Raw genomic sequence first — 20,170 nt, 5'->3', positions numbered from 1 at the left:
GTTCAACTTGTAGTTGAGTCCAGTTAAATGAATACTGAAAAGCAAATCCATGAGTGTCAGGTGACTTCAAATGTTCAAGTATCTCATTGCCCCATTTAAACTGTGAGCAACTAAAACCTGAAACATTTTAATTTCTGCAAGTAGTGCAATTCAAGCAATCTTCAAGCTGGTTCTGAGACAATGGCCTTTTGGAATAAGCTTCCAAAACTTTATGTACACAAAACACTATAGGGTATTTTGCTGACCTGCTAATGTCCAATTGGATGGCCCTGCACCACTGAGATTTCCCTCTTGGGTCACAAAATTCATGAATATGAGATTTATGGTTTTAATCAGGAACATTCAATTGTGATCCTGCTTTATGAAACAAAAAAGTAGCACTTGTGATTCTGGCCCTTAGGATTTCAGAGTAGCTCATACATTTTGAATTTAGTATTGTTGCTCTGAGAATACTATTACCCTAGAGAAAAGAAAGCCAGTCTAGGGGGTGGTACTGGTGCCTGACCCTACGTTGCTAAAGGTTTATCGCTAGAAGATATCACTGAATATAGATGACAGAATTTTTAGAATATAAATACCATTCAGTTTTGACATCAGCCATCTGCTAATGATGATTGATGTTATGTCACCTGCTGAGCAAAAGTGAAATATTAATCAGGGTGCCTTATGAATATATACATATGGGTCCCCCACTTACTGATGTATGCGTGCGCGACTGAAGGGTGCCGTATAGCAATCTGTTTCTTCCAGGTCAGGAAGTGCTTCTTTGTCAAGTTTCATTGGATTTCTGGGCAACCAGCTCTTCAGTTCTCTCATATTCCTCTGCAAACTGGAACATTGGGGGGGGGGGGAAATTACTTCAATCTCTTGCTACATGCTACCCAGCAATGGAAGGGTTGTACTAGAATGGAAAACAAAGAAGATGAAGCCACGTTCTTTATAATGTCCTCCTCTTCAAAAATGAAGAAAAATAGCTGCATAACCAGGGGATTAAAAAATGTATTGTAAGTGGCACTGCCAACACTAGGAACATAGGAAGCTGCCTTGTAGCAAGTCAGACCGTTGAGTCCATCTAACTCACTATTGTCTACAATGACTGGCAGTGGCTGTCCAGGGTTTTGGGCAGGAGTCTCTCCCAAACCCACCTGGATATGCTGTGGATTCAACATGAGACACATGTGCTTGCAAGGCAGATGCTCTACCAGTGATGTGTGTTCCTTCCCCTTGCTCTGGTTGGGAAAAATGGAATGGAATGGCCCACATGAATGGATTTAGAGAAGAGAAAAGGAATCTCTGCTAGCCCCTGATGTTTTTTCACTCACAACTCCCTTCTGTGCCAGTCAGCAAATTCAGTGGTCAGAGAGTTTGGGAATTGTAGTCCAGCAATATCTGGAGGTTCAGAGCTCCCCTCACATAACTCATGGGTTGCCATTCAGTCTGAGGTGAAATATACAATGAGGCCTCACAAAGATAATAGCTGTGTTTCCATTATACCTGTTCACTAAACATCCCACTCCAACCTGTATTCTTAAGCTGCAATAGCATTAATATGTAGGGCAGGTGACAAAACATTGTAGCAAAACAAAAACAGTCATCTGCATTTTACATTCTTTGACTCTATTTGGTTTATTAGTGATATGTCTCTCCACAAGACAGGACATTAGACTAGATCTACCCGGGCTCTTCTTGTGGTATTTATTTGAATTATTTCTAGGCCACCTGTTGACCAAAGTCTCTCCTGGGTGGTTTACAAAAATCAATAAAATATACAAATGCAATGCATAAAACAATCTCCAAATATTGCTCTTCTTTTGAGGGCCAAATTACAGGCCTCTTGAAGTGTTATGAAGAGGAACCACAGGTTTGACCTGCCCTTGTCACCACAGAGCTCCATCAGATGCTCTCATGTTCAGCTGTTGCTGCTGCTTCTGATGTGGAGATGCACTGTGGATGTTAAGAGATAAGAGCATCTAGAACAGTGGCCCATCTAGTCCAGCATCAGGAACTAGCACCAGCAATCAGGAACCAATGGGAAATCTGCAAACATTACCTCGCCCCGAGGTAATTCAGAAGCATTGTCATCTCTGACTGTGGCAGCAGAGCATAGCTATTGTGGTGAGTAGCCAGTAATAATCTTATCCTCCTTGAATCTGTCTAATCCTCTTTTAAAGCCATCCAAGTTAGTGGCCCTCACTGCCTCCCGTGGGAGTGATTTCCATAGTTTAATTATGTGCTACACAAAAAAGTCCTTTCATCTGTCCTGACTCTTTCAACATTCAGTTTTATTGGACGCCCACAAGTTATGAGAGAGAGGCAGAAAAACTTTTCTCTACCCACTACCTCCATGTCATGCATAATTTCCTCTCTTACTCACCTTTTCTCAGAACTAAAAACTCTCAAAATGCTGCAACCTTTCCTCAGAGTCAATTCAGCCCCTCAATCATTTGGGTAGCCTTTTCTGAACCGTTTTTCAACTCTACAGTACAGCCAGCCCACAACTTACACACATTTAACTCCTGCACATTCAGGTTTACGCACTTGGCAAAAAAATTAAAAAATAAAGAGGGGGTGGGCATTCAGGAAGAAAGATTTGGGCAATCCCACCTGCCATTGAACCCAATATGTTTGGACTACAGTCATACCTCGGGTTGAATGTGCTTCGGGATGAGCGCGTTCGAGTTGCGCTCCACGGCAACCCGGAAGTAACAGAGTGTGTTACTTCTGGGTTTCGCAGCTCGTGCAGACGCTCAAAATGACGTCACATGTATGCACGGAAGCGGCAAAGAGCGACCCGCGCACATGCAGACACGCCGTCGTGGCTTACGTTGCTTTCAGGATGCGAACGGGGCTCAGGAGCGGATCCCGTTCGCATCCCAAGGTACCACTGTACATGCAAATTTGGCTCTAGGTGTCATCTCCAGAACATAACTCCCATGTAAGTTGCAGGCTTACTGTATGCTTTTTGAGGCAAAGGCCAGAACGGTAAACGGTATTCCAAATGCAGTCACACAATTTGGCAGTTTTATTTCCCATCCCTTTCTAATGATCCCCGGCATAGAATTTGCCTTTTTCTCAGCTGCTGCACACTCCGTTGACATCTTGTTGAATGCTTTTTTTGATGTAGGTTGCTTATTTAAAGTTTTGTATTATTATCACATTTACTATTGCATTAGATTGTTATAAGATGTACATTTTTTGTTTCTTCAGCTTGTAAACCACCTTGAGTATTGTAAGAGAGAAAGACGGAATACAAACTAAAAATGATGATGATGATGATCTTCCTCAAGCTATCTCATTCTTAGTCGCTGCAAGTTCGGCCCCATGACCATGTAGGTGAAATTAAAATTTATTTATTTACTTTGCCCTGACGTGCAACACTTTGCACTTGTTTACACTGAATTGCATTTCTGATCTAGTGTTGGGAAAAACACATCCAAGATCAAAGCACTGGTTGGGGTCACCCACCAGTGGGAACAATGTCCACAGAGTAAAGGGTGGGGAGAGGGGAGGGATCCAACTCTGTCAGGGGACGTATGCACAGATACCTGCTTCTGCATATATCTTGCCCTCCCTCTGTTGGTATTCAGTGCTGCAGTGTCTGAGTCTGCTGTTCGCTTGAACTCTAGACAGTGCTTTTTAACAGAATGGCTTATTCATCTTTATAAGGTACAACTGGCACATCAGTGCAACAAATAAACAGGTAACACTTCTTTGCTGTAATGGGCCATCACTCTTAATAAATTCACTGGAGGTAATGAAAGAAATAATTTCAAATAATGAGGAGTACACCCCAGAAACACTGAACCAGGCAAAAATTCCATTTAAATACAAAAGGAATGCAATCTTTCACTAAAATTCAATATCGGGTCCTGAAAGTGATCTTATTTGCATTGGTATGAGATGCAATCTACATATCATTAAATCTTTTCCAAACCCGTATTGACTTTTAAAAGGCTACATTGTACCCATAGATATTATTGCTCTCTGCATTGCATTTCATACATTATTGCTCATTGCACCGTATGTTTACTTGTAGACTTTATTTCATAGAATGATTCAGGTATGAATGAATGAATGAATTCAGTTTAACCAGAAGGTCATAACCATCATTTATATATAAAGAAAACAAAACATAAGAGACCAAAACATGCAATACTGCATGTATTGAAAATAAATAGGACCAAGATAATTGAAATGTGTAAATGGTAACCATAACAACATGCTGCATTAAGGATTTAACAAAATTAACTCTTGTTTCGTTTGCACTGCTGAAAACTGGTTAACTTTTATAGGCTACAAAATTTCATTATTTGTTTAGAAAGAAATGCATTGTTCTGTTTCATGAAAACCTTAGAAACCTTATGCAGCAATTGGGACATAGATGTTCTCTAGGACATACTCAATTAATTGTCTTGAGCCTTTGCCACTGAGGCTGCAATTCTGCAGACATTTATAACTAGAGTAACCATGTATGTTGTATTGAATTGAATTGAGCTTGCTCCCAAGTAGACTGGGTTAGCCCCATTGAACTCTGCAGGGCTTACCTCTGAGTAGACAAACAGAATTTTACTGTTAGGTCTCTTCAGTTATTTTTAATAGGAGTGCCATTTTTTAAAAGAATAAGAAATTACAGAGAGCTGATGAGAAAAAAGTATTGGCAGATTTATTTATTATATTACATGGTTTAATGATTCTGTAGTATGTACTATGGTACTCCCTTTTGTAGACTAATAATATTGTTAAATCTTTACCCAAAATAGGGGGCCTTAACTCTCCACAGGCAATGGGGCAACAGAATGAAATGCTGTGGGGAGGAATCATGAGGGTTGCCTCACTTTGTTTAATGTTAGGGCCAGCACTAGTTTGCATTGCCATAGAATACAGGGCAAAAATTATTAAAAGCCCTGCTAGGTTCACAAAGTTACATACATGCTTCTCTTGATCAAGGCCTGTATTCTCAGGTATCTTGAATACACAGCGGTGTAAATGAAACAACACACATTAAATTAACTTATAAACAAGATGATTAGGGTGGGGTTTTTTTGGTAAACAGAGCAATAACAAAGCTAAGATTTAAAATTAAATTAAAATTAAATTAAAATTAAAAATTCTCATCAAATCCCTTTTCCCAGCTTTCACACCTGATTATTTCGACCATGGTCGAAATTTGTAAAATACAGCTATGTTAGTCAAATTTGCAGTGAAAGTACAAGTTTTTATTCATTCATTTATTTTTATATTCATGGCTCACTCTTCCTCCCAAAGCAGCCCAGGGCAACAAAAACTGCATATATATATTTCTTTTTTAAAATGAAGTTAACATTTTAATAATGACATGCAAATGAGTACAAAAGGACACATGATGGAAAATGGTTGCATAATGTAAGTGAGTGGAATATGTTCCTGGTGCATAACATTCAGTATAAAAAGCTACTAATGTCAAATTAGGGACACGGGTGGTGTTGTGGTCTAAACCACTGAGCCTCCTGGGCTTGCTGATCAGAAGGTTGGCGGTTCAAATCCCCGCGACAGGGTAAGCTCCCATTGCTCGGTCCCAGCTCCTGCCAACCTAGCAGTTTGAAAGCACACCAAAAAGTGCAAGTAGATAAATAAGTACCACACCAGTGGGAAAGTAAATGGCATTTCCATGCACTGCTCTGGTTTCAGGGGTCCTTTACCTTTTTTTTAAATATCAAATTAGTCACCTTTAAGTCACTTCTCACATTTGCATTTTAAAGTCAGGATGCAATTTTTGCAAGTAGGGTGTGTGTTACATATACAAATATCAGATGAGAATACCAATATTCACAACTTAAGAAGGGAAGACCTTCTTAAACTCATTGACTAGAGATATAGTAAGAAAATAGGAAACAGCCCTGTGAGGGCAGAGGGTTGGTCCTTTTAGATATAAAAGGAAAGAACCACAAGCATAGGCAACTCTTTACTGCCTCCCAAGATATCACAAGGAAAGCCCAATTGCCCATGCAGACTGATTTCACTAGTTTATGGCCAAAGTAATAAGATGGTTGTGTGGAACTCCAGATCGGCTATAGTGAGCAGTAGGCTTCCATCATCCTCAAAACCTGGTGGACATCTTTTCACTTGGTAAACAGTTCATGAATGTTGCCACAACAGTTAAGTCACATGAACTGGCCGTAAGATGAAACCAGGATACCTGGATTCTCTGGTGAGAAAGTGGTGGAAGGTTGGTTTCAAATTTGGTTGGCTCCTTTATGGTTAAGCCAATTTGGATTATCACTTCACAACGGTGTGTACAGGTTCACCTCAGGGCCAGGCTATCCACACAACCACCAGCCATTTTTGTCAAGATAAATTTGACACCACAAGATGCGGTAAGGACTTAACTTCATGGTGGGTAGGACTATCATTGGCTACTTAAGTATGATTACTATATGATTCCTCCAATATCAGAGATCTTGTGCCCCTGAATAGTAGTTTCTGGGGATTATGAGCAGGAGAGTGCTGTTGTGCTAATGTTCTGCTTGTGGGTTTTCCATAGACATCTGGTTGGCCACGGTGACTGCAAAATACTGGACTATGTAGGCCTTTAGTCTGATTTAGCAGGGCTTTTCTTATGCTCTAAAGTATGCTTCAGAAGTATTTATACAAATATGCCAAATAGATTAATAGACTAAAACCCATATGATTAACCAATCTTCTTTAATTGATCAGCCCTATTAATTTCACCCGGTGTTTACCTCTTATGTTTCCTTGATTGAGTGTAATATTGCCTCAATCCTTTTCTCCACAGATTTGTTTTTTTAAATGAATGTGAAAGCTTAAAATTCAGAAAGTGTAGCTTGAATATTTCAAAGGGGGCCAGGCCCCATGTGGCTGTGGCTCTGGAACTGAGAAAGGTCAAGGAGAATTTCATCTGACTGTGATTATCCTTTGGGAGTTCTGCCTCACACTGAGAATCAAGAGCTTTATAGAGCAATGTTAACCAAAAGAAGCCACCAGCACACTTAGGCATTGTGATTTCATTATCTGTAAATTTGCCACCACACAGCTCCATTGGAAAAAACTAAACCATAATCAAGGTAAGTAATAGTTGTTAATACAACAGGAATATATCTCCACGTCTGGATGTTTGGGATGGATGGGGGAAACCCTATTACAATTCACATACCATACAAAGCAAACTACTGTATATTTTTATATATCTATGTATGTATTTGTAATGTATTTGATGCAAAGCAAGCACGTGCATGACTGGGGAGAGGAGATAAGCAGTTGTAAATTTACACAATAAAATATTTCAGGGTGTTGCTATTGAATATTGAGATCTGGAGGATGATTTATCTAAAGATGTTCTTGGGCTAACTGAGAAACAGATATCCAGGAAGGCTGCAGAGTGCAAACCACCAGTAAGATGATTTCCAGAATGAAAGGAAGGCTACTCACCTCAAAATTATGTAATCATTCATGAGAATTATATAACCTGCAACCATACACAAGAATTTCACCTAACGTTTCCTGTGCCTTTGATCATTTTTGAATGCAATATCTTTTCTCATTAATCGATGGAAAATAGAGAGCACACAAAGAGAATTTTTCAGCACAGCACTAAACTCCATGCTTTGTGTACAGAAAAGGGTTCTTAGGCAGCAGGACTAAGAAAGATGGTGGGTTGGATCCTGAGAGCCGTGGGCAGAAGGAAGCTGGTTGAAGAAGACTTTAGCATCCTCTCTTTCCCCTGTTGAGCTTTTTGGAGAGTTGAGGCTCCCTCTTGAATGGTGTGGAAAGGGGAGGGGGCTGCTGGGGAAGGGATGAACTGGCCAAAATTGGATGGAGACATATTGCATGAGTGCTGCTCTGTTTCCCAGTGTTTCCTCCCAATTTTGGGGATCCCTGGGGAGGCTTTTCTGTGAGCATAGAGGGCTTCAGGTGTGTGTGTGTGTGTACAGGAAAGTAATCTGCAAGATTCTGCACCATTCTCAGGATCTGACTCCATGATAGTGTCAGAGGGTTCCCAAAAGCTCTTTCAGAGTCTTGGATGCCACCATCTTTTTGTAAGAATAATCACCCTGCATTTTCTTTCTTTCTTTCTTTCTTTCTTTCTTTCTTTCTTTCTTTCTTTCTTTCTTTCTTTCTTTCTTTCTTTTTAAAGCAACACCATCACATACACAATCAATCAGCCAAGGTCTACTGCTTCCATTAACTTGTTTAAGGTCCTCTGTAATAAATTTACAACTGCTAGGATGGATTGGTTTTAAGCAGGGTGACTATCTGGCAAAATGAAAAGCTACATATCACCCACCAACCTGCCCATGGTTTTGCTCCTCCAGTCAGTGTAATAACATTTTTTCCTGTAAGAATAGCAGAAATAATCTGAGAACAGTTGCATACAAAGGAGAAGGAAGAAGACTTAGGAAATAGACCATAGTGTTTTGTCACAAGCAGATTTACAAAATAAAGGTGCAACAAATCACAGTTCCAAAGGCAATCAAATATCTTTAAAACCATTAACTTGGAAAACCTTGGCTAAAATTATAGTACATATCGATAGTATAAACAAAAAAATTCCTTCCAGTAGCACCTTAAAGACCAACTAAGTCAGTTCTTGGTATGAGCTTTCGTGTGCATGCACACTTCTTCAGATACACTGAAACAGAAGTTTCCAGACTCTTCTATATAGTGAGAAGTTGGGGAGGGGTATTACTCAGAAGGGTGGTGGGAATGGGTGATTGGCAGATAGCTGTGATGAGCCTGTTGACGACTCTTAACGACTGCAATAGGTCTTACAGGAAGAAGCAAGGGTTGAAAAGGTGAAAAATGGCTTTGTCATGTATAATGAGATAAGAATCCAAGGTCTTTGTTCAGGCCAGGTTTCTCCATGGTTTTAAGTTTGGTGATAAGTTGTAATTCAGCAGCTTCTCTTTCCAGTCTATTTCTGAAATTCCTTTGTAGTAAAACAGCTACTTTGAGATCTTGTATAGAATGTCCTGGGAGATTGAAGTGTTCTCCTACTGGTTTCTCTGTCTTGTGATTCCTGATGTCCGATTTATGTCCGTTTATTCTTTGGCGTAAGGTCTGGCCTGTTTGTCCAATATAGAGAGCTGAAGGACACTGTTGGCATTTGATGGCATACACAATGTTAGACGATGAGCAATTAAATAGTCCCGAGATGGTATGTGTGGTGTTGTTGGGGCCAGTAATGGTGTTGTCCGGGTGTATGTGGCAGCAAACGGACATAAATCACCCATTCCCACCACCCTTCTGAGTAATACCCCTCCCCAACTTCTCACTATATAGAAGGGTCTGGAAACTTCTGTTTCAGTGTATCTGAAGAAGTGTGCATGCACACGAAAGCTCATACCAAGAACTGACTTAGTTGGTCTTTAAGGTGCTACTGGAAGGAATTTTTTTGTTTTGACTATGGCAGACCAACACGGCCACCTATCTGTAATCGATAGTATAGTTAGCTACTTTAAAGATTTAACATGCACTAAGAAGTTACAGCTTCAGAAAGCCCAGAGACTATAGATCTTTCCCTGTTCATTTGCACACTGATTTCTTAATGTTATTGTCATTATATCACTGATATTTTGCACACAACTGTGGACAGCAGATGGCTGTATGAAGGAACTGGAAATGATTGCTTTTCTATTTCAATATTTTTTTGCTACCCTTAAATGACTACAGTAATGCCTGAGTTTGGTTTTTTGTTGTTTTTTAAAGTCATGCAATTATCTCTGCAATTTTCACTTAGGATATATAGAGAGAGAGAGAGAGAGAGAGAGAGAGAGAGAGGAAGAGAGGAAGCTATTCATGAGGCACACTGTAAACACAAACTTCATAGTTTCTTCGTAATACTGGAATTCTGCCTTATACTAATTAATAGTTTTCTTTATACGCCCCCCCTCCCGCGTGCTGATGCTGCTACTTAATTGGAAGGATGGACAAAGTGTAGCAGAATTCAAATCATAGATTTTATTTAGACCAAATCACACTTGAAAATAAGCACTTACAAAAATGACAGATGGATTTCATCCAATATGCTTTTCATAGAATAAACTGTCAATTAATTGAAGTTGGTCTACTCTGAGTACAACCAAGTTGGATAGCCTAATATGTATTTTTAATTTAATTATGTTTTAACTGGGGGCTTTTAAAACTTTTTATTTTATGCAATTTTATACTGTTTTGCTGTGGTATTGATTCTTTATTATGTCGATCAGTTATTTTCTATTTGGATTTCATTGCTTGCTACCTTATGTGGCTTTTTCAAAAAAAATCTAAAGATGGAATATAAATGTAACAGACAGAGGGACGGTGAATCATAGAAGAGTATATGGAACTCAGAACTGAAGAAAGGACAATTTATCCATTTTACCATGTCTGGGCTCTCATCTAACTTAAACTCTGTGGTCAGACCAGCTGCCAGTGCTGAAGACTGATGCCCTAGTCTGTTAGACCCATCTCTGCACAGCAGAGCTGAAAAGGGGGGTTTTGTACACTGGGAAGGAAAAGACAGTACTACCTCTTCCCATCTTTCTTTTTGTCATCCTATGAGCCATTTATCAGCCAAGAACAGCAACTCAATCGTGCAACACTCTTCCCCAGAAATAAGCAGTTTAATGGCAAGTGAAGCAAGGCAGACCATCTCTTCTTGACAAATAACATCTGCTCAGTTTAATTTAATCTGTATCCCAGTTCCCATCCTTCCTACAGAGAGTTCTCCAGTTTAGCTTGCAAAAGGCACTTGCATCTGTGCCATTTGCTGGCTTGGTCCATTGGACCAGGCTATCAAATTAGAGATAAGGAGATGGGCAAGGGCAACTAGCAATTCAGGTGGCCTGCAGCTGTCTGAACAATCTCAAGCTGACTTGGAAACCTGTTGCTTCTCAGCTCTGGTCCTGAATGAACTTCTTCCCTATCCCTGCTAGCATAATGGGAATGGAACCTGTCACCCTGGTGGTGTAGAAAGAGGTGTGTGGTAGATGCAGTCTGCCCCGGGTGTCATCACTGAGAGGGGTGACAAAATGGCAAAAATATGAGTTTTTAAAAATAAAAAATGGGGGACCCCCTCAAGAAACTTTTTAGTTCAGTCATAGAATCATAGAATCATAGAGTTGGAAGAGACCACAAGGGCCATCGAGTCCAACCCCCTGCCAAGCAGGAAACACCATCAGAGCACTCCTGACATATGGTTGTCAAGCCTCTGCTTAAAGACCTCCAAAGAAGGAGACTCCACCACACTCCTTGGCAGCAAATTCCACTGTCAAACAGCTCTTACTGTCAGGAAGTTCTTCCTAATGTTTAGGTGGAATCTTCTTGTAGTTTGGAACCATTGCTCCGTGTCCGCTTCTCTGGAGCAGCAGAAAACAACCTTTCTCCCTCCTCTATGTGACATCCTTTTATATATTTGAACATGGCTATCATATCACCCCTTAACCTCCTCTTCTCCAGGCTAAACATGCTCAGCTCTCTTAGCCGTTCCTCATAAGGCATCATTTCCAGGCCTTTGACCATTTTGGTTGCCCTCCTCTGGACATGTTCCAGTTTGTCAGTGTCCTTCTTGAACTGTGGTGCCCAGAACTGGACACAGTACTCCAGGTGAGGTCTGACCAGAGCAGAATACAGTGGCACTATTACTTCCCTTGATTTAGATGCTATACTCCTATTGATGCAGCCCAGAATTGCATTGGCTTTTTAAACTGCCGCGTCACACTGTTGGCTCATGTCAAGTTTGTGGTCAACCAAGATTCCTAGATCCTTTTCACATGTACTGCTCTCAAGCCAGGTGTCACCCATCTTGTATTTGTGCCTCTCATTTTTTTTTTTTTTTTTTGCCCAAGTGCAATACTTTACATTTCTCCCTGATAAATTCATCTTGTTTGTTTTGGCCCAGTTCTCATATCTGTCAAGGTCGTTTTGAAGTGTGATCCTGTCCTCTGGGGTGTTAGCCACCCCTCCCAGTTTGGTGTCATCTGCAAATTTGATCAGGATGCCCTTGAGTCCATCATCCAAGTCGTTGATAAAGATGTTGAACAAGACCGGGCCCAAGACAGAACCCTGTGGCACCCCACTAGTCACTCTTCTCCAGGATGAAGAGGAACCATTGATGAGCACCCTTTGGGTTCGGTCAGTCAGCCAGTTACAAATCCACTGAGTGGTAGCATAGTCAAGACCGCATTTTACCAGCTTCTTTACAAGAATATCATGGGGCACCTTGTCAAATGCCTTGCTGAAATCAAGGTAGGCTACATCCACTGCGTTCCCTTCATCTACCAGGCTTGTAATGCTGTCAAAAAACGAGATCAGGTTCGTCTGACATGACTTATTTTTCAGAAATCCATGCTGACTATTGGTGATCACAGCATTCCTTTCTAGGTGCTCACAGACTGTTCGCTTAATGATCTGCTCCAGAATCTTCCCTGGTATTGATGTCAGACTGACTGGACGGTAATTATTTGGGTCCTCTCTTTTCCCCTTTTTGAAAATAGGGACAACATTTGCCCTCCTCCAGTCTGCCGGTCATTGTATTGTAAATGTCTAGTTTTCCATATGAGTCCTTTGTAAGAAGAAAAATAGCAACATGATGGGAAATTCTCAGATAACACCATAGCACGGTCTTCATTTTGACTGCTGTCCTAAGGGGTGTTCAGATCACCCCCTCTGTGCAGACATCTAAGATGTGAAAGGGACGGTAGACCATGCCTGATAGCCTTGTTCCTGACATCCTGCACCCTGAGGGCAGCACCTCCAATGACCGTGCATTCAGGCTGACATTTGAAAGTGGATTGGGATTCTTGACTGTGTACAGGAGCTGACATGGATGCATCTTCCCAGGAGGTCAGAGCGGTGCACAGTTTCAAAACACCCTGCGAGAAAGACTAATCCAAGGTCACACAGTGAGTTGCACAGACTCTTAAGCGCAGACAGCTTTTAAAGCATAAAAGCTGCTGGATTAGTCACCAAAGTGTTACTTTTTGTGCTCTTCCATATGCATGAAACAGCTCACATTGTACAAAAAGTTCCTCATAGATCAAAGCAGGAAAGACTTCTAAGAGCAAGCCCTGCATTCAGACACTTTCATTGTGAGTTTCCTTGTTTTACTTTTGTTCCCATTCTCCCATTGCTGAAGTAAATATGATAAAAATACCAAATTGTTTACAGGATTGCTGACGACCATTGTAGTCACTTGCTGAAAATGATTTGCTGTCTTTTTTGAACTGATGGCTCATTTTCTGACAATTGGTCTAATCCATAACCCATTCAATTCTGGAAGAATCACACTGAGTTTAATACTACTGCTCTAGAGTAAATGGGCTCTGGACTGCAGCCAATCTACTTGAGTCAGCAGCTATAACTATCCTGCTTTGCTCCCTAGGGATTAAACTGGATTAAATGGGAGTAGGGGAAGCAGTTTGGGTTATTTAACTTTCAGAAGCTTGTAGCTAAAGAGAGTTTTGCATGTGATGATCCTAGAGGGCTGAATGAAAATGTGTCATTTTCCTCATTCGTCTGGTAGTGCAAAGTCATCAGATCCAAGGTGGAAACTTGAATTCAAGTTGTGCAGGCTTTATGTGAATCTATAATCATTGCAAGTGACAGAGGAATGTGGAAAACACTCAGTTTGGCTTCTATTTCCTCTGCTGATTGTCACATCTGGATAATAGGAACAGCATTTCTAGTAGCCCTCACACAGCCTATACCTTCAATGGGTGTAATGGGGGTTTCCATCATGGAGGAGGGAGTCCTCTGCCAATCCTAGCTCCCTCCTAGAATGCAGATAATGGATTCCTTAGTGTTTGATTTGTTGCCATAATAGGTAGGGCCTATTTTCTGTGGACATGGAAGGATAGAGAAAGAAGCAGAAAGTGGTGTCTCGCTTTTGGTGCTGACCAGCTTGTTGAAACTCTAACATGTTGCAGATTGACAACCCCACTGGGGTCCTTAAGTATGAAGAAGAGGCATATGTGTGAACAGCTGTGCACTGGAGTAACTTTAAGAACTGGTGCCTGAACTTGGTTTTACCCTTCCTCTTTGTTTCCTTTTGTGTTGTGTTTTTCGGAGGTTCTAAGCCTGAGTGCAGGAAAGCCTTTTTGGCCGAACAGCAGAGTAGATAAATAAGTACTTAGGGCCCTTTCTCGTTGTCGCCAAATTCAGAGCCTCTGAAGATGGGGCATGGTCAACAATCTTATCAGTTTTGAGATGTGTGTGGCCAGTGTTGCATGATTTCCTTACACACACACAAACACACAGTGTAAGCATGAAAAAGAATGTCTGTACACTTTGTTTAGTATTAATTCCTACTGAAATTCATGGGAATTAAATTAGCTATGACAAACAACTAGACTAGCTTTATCTTGCAACACAATCTAGACTTCGCCCAGTTTTTAAAAATTGGTTGGCTGAGATCTTGCCATGTGTCTGAAAACTTGGAGTATTCACAGACTGGTCACCTATCCCAGGCACACACAAAGTTTAATTAGGTCAGTTATCAGAACAAATAATGATCTGAATCCACCTCTAGAGATCTAACAGTAGAAAGACTCTATTCCTAAAACTATGGATGTCCTTGCAAATATTAATTAATATTTCATTTATGTTCCATCTTTCCTCCAAGGAGCTCGATGGTTTCTCCCTCCCCCTATTTTATGCTCAGAACAATTTTATGAGATAGGCTAAGAGAAAGTGACAGGCCCAATGTCACACCGTGAGCTTCACAGCAGTGTGGATTAGAGCCCCGGTCTACCAGGTTTTAGTCCAACACTCTAATCATTGCCACACCTTCTCTGAGTTAATAAAATAACTGTGATCACTGTAACTTTGCATGCAGTTGTATCGTATATTTCTAGAAAACAACCATATATTCAAGAAAACTTATGGAAGCACAACCGTAATAATAATAATAATAATGGTAAAGCATATTTCATTAATACACGCATTAAAAAAGCCTGATTAAGTAAAAAAAAATTAAAATGAAATATTTTATATTACCGGAAAGGCATCCTGATGTTCATTCTTTCAGCGTATTTGCACAATGTATCCCAAGGACAATGAATTTTAACAAACATAATATCATGGTTTGTAACAGCTGGCTGAAAAAGTAATCAAATAGAATTGATTAATGTTCCATATCCAGGTGGGCACTGACTTTTGTGTCAAACTTGGCCTTTAAGTTTGATCCCTGTGGTTATGGAAATTTCAGCTTGCCATGCACTGCAGCTGGGACTAAACACAGCTGTCTGAAAGGAAGAGGTCAGCTGTCTTATCTAAGCCATCTTCAAGGATGAGGCCATTAGTGTCTTGAGAACAAGGCTCACCTGTGGATGGAGTACAGCCAGCCCTCTCTTAATGTGGGCAGATGTAACATATGAGCCGGACCCCTTCCAGAAATTCCTTTTGCAGTGCTTATGTCCTCCTGCCCCCCACTGAATGCCTTCTGTGGGTTCCTAGCAATCCACTGTTCCACAGAAGTGGTTTTGATGTCATGTGGAAGCTCAAATATAAAGCGGATCTTAATGTGGAACTGAAAACTGAATAAACTGCCGTGCGAACACAGCCTCAGATGTGGGTCTTCTATTCAGAATAAGTCTCTGCAGAAAGGTGGAAAATGTAACATACCTCTCTTTCTAACATCAGTCCTTCTGCCCGAAGGTTCTTTTCAAAAGTGCTCCGTTTCTCTATTTGTGGACTGGACTTTTTATAGACCAAAATGTAATCAATACGTTTTTTGCCATCCTTGAAGAAGAGACCTGATGTTGCTAGGGCGCTCATGTCATTCTGAAAGAAAAACAAAGACAAAAAGTGGGGATGGGGTGGGGGAGATAAACATAGTATCATAGTCCAGACGATTTTTTAAAAAGGAATGCTATGGGCATGGATGAGTGACAAAGGGAGGCCTAGAAATTCACTTTGCCTAGATGGTAAAATTAAGCCCTGATTGCCAAACCTAGAATACTTTTTAAAAGTATGCTGCAGACAAAAGCACACACAAATATATGGAATTTTGAGCGGGCACTGAAAACTCACAGAAAAAGGGGGTACTTTTACGGCATGATATAATTGTAGAGTTATTTGGTCCCAATCCTCACTCAATGCAGCATTTGCGATGCAGGGTGCAACCACAATTTCACTGATGGATTTTGACAATGGTGTAAACAAAGTAAAACCAAAAAGACTGCTCTGGCAGTGAGAGCTGGGAGAGAACTCACAGAAGACAGATGGGCTTTTTAGGGAATTGTCCAAGAATTTTTTTTATTATTATTACTATTACTATTACAAGTATGATTTTTTTTCCCTAAAAAGATGGGCTTTTTAGGGAATTGTCCAAGAATTTTTTTTATTATTATTACTATTACTATTACAAGTATGATTTTTTTCCCCTAAAAAGGTTTGCTGCAGCTCATTATGAAATGAACAAAAGAATTCTAAATATGTTTACTCTGAAATAAATCTGAGTTCCATAGTACTTACTCTTTTGTAAGTGTGCATAAGCTTGCAGCCCCATTTGTCATTTGCATAGTGATACATACCCATTTCTGTTTTAACTAACAAGGGCCAGTGGCTGGAACAGTTTAGGTAGTAGCAGAAGGCACTCACTCCTCATTACTATTACAGAATAGAGCTGCCAAATATATTTAATAGCTGATGATGTCTCTTAATATATGCAAGTTCCTAGCAACAGGTCTATATTTTATGCCTAAGTGCATATCATGCAACAGCCTGGTCTCTACGCCATGCTCTCTAAAAGCTTATGAAACCGAAAGTCACAGTGCAGTCCAAGAATTGTCAAATATAAACACTAGAAACACTAATATTAGTACTAGCTGCTGCTCAGGCTATGGGCACTGCAGTCCTAAGCATGTAAATTCCACTGGGAATTAATTCAGTGGGCCTTAACTCTTTGGCAAGTGTGCATAGAGCAGCCACCTCGATTTTACTTTTCCTCTACCCATTTTTAACTGTACAGTGGTGCCTCAGGTTGCGAACGGGATCCGTTCTGGAGCTCTGTTCACAACCTGAAGAGAATGCAACCTGCGTCTGTGCACGCACGGGTCGCAATTCGCCGCTTCTGCGCATGCGCGTGATGTCATTTTGCGTGTCTGCGCATGTGCGAGCTGCAAAACCCAGAAGTAACCCTTTCCGGTACTTCTGGGTCACCGCAGGACGCAACCTGAAAAGACGTAACCTGAACCGAACGTAACAAGAGGTATGACTGTACATTACATCTCTTGGCCTAAACACTGAAACCACTCTTTGGTTTCTAAAAACCACGCATCTAGAGGTGCTTGAAGAACACAGTTTGAAGAAGCTGAATGTTAGAAGATTTAGGACAGATGAAAGAAAGTACTTTATGCAGTGTAGAGCCAAATATTGGAGCTTGTTCCCCATGGAGGCAGTGATGGCCACCAACTTGGATGGTTGGTGGATTGGACAAATTCATGGAGGAGAGGGCTAGCAATTGCTACCAGACATGATGGCTGAGTTCTACCTCCGCAGTTGGAGACAGCAATGTTTCTGAATACCAGCTGCTGGAAACCATGAGAGAGAAGAGGGCTCTTGTGCTGATGTTCTGCTCCCTGGTTTCCCACAGGCATCTGGTTGGCCACTGTGAGAACAGAATGCTGGACTAGATAGGCCTGACCTAGCAGGCTATTCTTATGTTCTTAAGGTCTCTGTGAATTTCTGTACAAACTTGACTTGATCCACACCTTCCAGATGAATGTTGCAAATGAAAACATGGTTATTATTCAGATTAAAAAATCAAGAAACATGCATATTGAGCGGGAATAAGTTTACATATACACATTTTATAGAAAAACTACATCCAGAAATAATGTCTTTCAATTTCATGCATACTTTTCCCCCTTGCAGATTAATGTGAAAATACGCCCATACAGATTTAGTTGTGTTTGTCACACTCAGTTTTAGTATTTATAGTTTATACTATTTTGGTACGTCACTTTGGGTCACTCTTGCTTCTGCTGCTACTACTAATAACAATAATGTTCACATGTTTTTAAGCTCTTCAGAAATATTCACTGCCCTTTGTATGAGGTATTAACAACAGCAAGTCACTGCAACTCTGTAGGGAAAATCAGTTTGGAATATATCAAGGACGGGCAAGGACACTGATTCAGCACCCATCGTATACAGCTGCTGCTGATATAACTCCTATAAAGCTTTACTGCAAATTCAGTTGGCCTTTGCACAGTAAAACACCAGGGAACATCAGGCACTATAAGCACCACTAATAAATAAATCCTCTTTCTTAAAACAGTGTCTGGCCTATGAATAAAGGAGAAGGGGGTTAGTGGCTCTCTCTCTTTTGCTTCAAACTTCATTTATATATTTCATATTAACTGTTGCAATGTTGATGATACTGAGGTATATTCTACCTTAGCAGTCTGAAGTGAACAGCAGATTAGGAATTCATTGCACTTTTAAAACAGATTGCTATCTTGTTTCTTGATACCAGTAAGCTTTTTAAATATATACCTATCAGTATAACATGCATCAGTAGCTAAGGATTGTATCCGTCCTTCATAAACAAAGAGTGCAGTAGAGCTGTTTAACAGCATACCCTCCACTGTTTCTCCGATGAAAATAGGAAATCCTATTCAACAACAACAATTTTCCTGTTTATACCTTGCTCATTTGACTGGGTTGGCCCAGACACTCTGAGCGGCTTCCAATATATATAAAAACATAATAAAACATTAAACATTAAAAAACCTCCCTATATAGGGCTGCCTTCAGATGGCTTGAGGGTTGGATAACTCCACACCCTCCAACATTTCTCCAATGAAAACAAGGAGGTCTTACCATACCTTCCAACATTTCTCTGTTGAAAATAGGGACATCCTAAGGAAAGACGGGACATTCCAGGATCAAATCAGAAACTGGGATGGCTTCTGTAAATCTGGGACTGTCCCTGGAAAATTAGGACACTTTAAGGGACTGTAACAGTGAGTGTGGATGAAATATGGTAAAATTGTTTGTTTCACAAGTGGTGTACTCAGAGCTATGTTTTGGATTAGAGCAAGGCCAAAACTAAGCAAACAAATGGGACTGCCACTAAAATGTTTACTGCTTATGGTGACAGCCAGTTATGCCATCTTGTATGATACTTCATTCATTACAGAAAGGTGATGTAATTGGGAATGGTACTATATCACCTGTATCAAGATCCACACTCAGGGAATGAGTTTGCTGTTAGCATATAGGATGCATCCTTAAATATGCATCAGTTGTAACTCTAAGGCTAGTCAGTGGTTCTTGTCCCCTGCTTTTCCTCATCTCCATCTTAGGGTTCCACTTTTCAGTTGTACTCCAACTAAACTATATCATATGGAACAATAAAATTTATTGAGCAAGGTGGTGCATCAGTCCCCCCAAGGCTCCCATTAATAGCTAGCAATAAAAATAGTCATAATCTAAATGGAAAAGTATTCAAATGAGTTCAGTGAGAGGGATTTTAAAACAAGTCTAACTCTATGACTGCCATTTTAAACACACTAATTAGGATGTGAACCAGAAGCATCACATCCAGTGGGGCAGACCCACTGTGTTAGCTTCCCAGCAGCAAGGTTGGTCCCACTTACTGGGAAGCAGAGGAGCAAGGCAATGCAGAGGTTGGCAAAGTGTGGCCACACCAGTGAGTGTGGCAGATTGGCCTGTAAAGTTTAAGCTTCATTTATTTGCCCAGAGATACGAATCAGTATGTGATTCTTAAAGTAGCCTCATTTTCAGTGGTATCATTCTCAAACGCTGACCACTGAATTGATGGGCAGTAGAGATATACTAAATTAAGTTATGCAATGGTTTTGTAAGTCACATTTATGAACAGTGGTACCTCGGGTTACAGCCGCTTCAGGTTACAGACTCCGCTAACCCAGAAATAGTACCTTGGGTTAAGAACTTTGCTTCAGGATGAGAACAGAAATCGTGCTCTGATGGCGCAGCAGTAGCAGGAGTGGTGCTTCAGGTTAAGAACAGTTTCAGGTTAAGAACGGACCTCCGGAACGAATTAAGTACTTAACTCGAGGTACCACTGTACTGCATAGTATCTTTGTAGATCTCTTTAGTCCCTCCGATGCATTGTAAGGCGTTTCTTTGCAGTACAGTAAATTTTAATTTGATTGGGTTAGAAGTTATTTGGAACAGAAGGCCATGACAGCCTCAAATAGCACAG

The 20,170-nt window shown here is 40.6% G+C and overlaps 1 protein-coding gene across 4 annotated transcripts in view; it reads right to left on the bottom strand.

The window, feature by feature from the left end:
* ANO3 (anoctamin 3) overlaps window positions 1-20,170 on the bottom strand; it is a 238,002-nt gene that overhangs the window by 61,194 nt on the left and 156,638 nt on the right. For 3 of the 4 annotated variants that reach the window (XM_083749884.1, XM_083749886.1, XM_083749887.1), the window contains 4 exons: window positions 15,598-15,756; window positions 14,971-15,071; window positions 8,286-8,330; window positions 698-829 (listed from right to left, as the gene is read on the bottom strand). In XM_083749884.1, the coding sequence (XP_083606010.1) occupies window positions 698-829; window positions 8,286-8,330; window positions 14,971-15,071; window positions 15,598-15,756 (437 nt within the window). The remainder of the gene's footprint in view (window positions 1-697; window positions 830-8,285; window positions 8,331-14,970; window positions 15,072-15,597; window positions 15,757-20,170) is intronic. The other variant, XM_083749885.1, reaches the window with a different exon arrangement.

The sequence above is a fragment of the Podarcis gaigeae genome, assembly GCF_964106915.1.
Source record: "Podarcis gaigeae genome assembly, chromosome: 1".
NCBI lineage: Eukaryota > Metazoa > Chordata > Lepidosauria > Squamata > Lacertidae > Podarcis > Podarcis gaigeae.
Note: the sequence above shows the minus strand (reverse complement) of the source record. Positions and strands in the feature narration are given on the sequence as shown.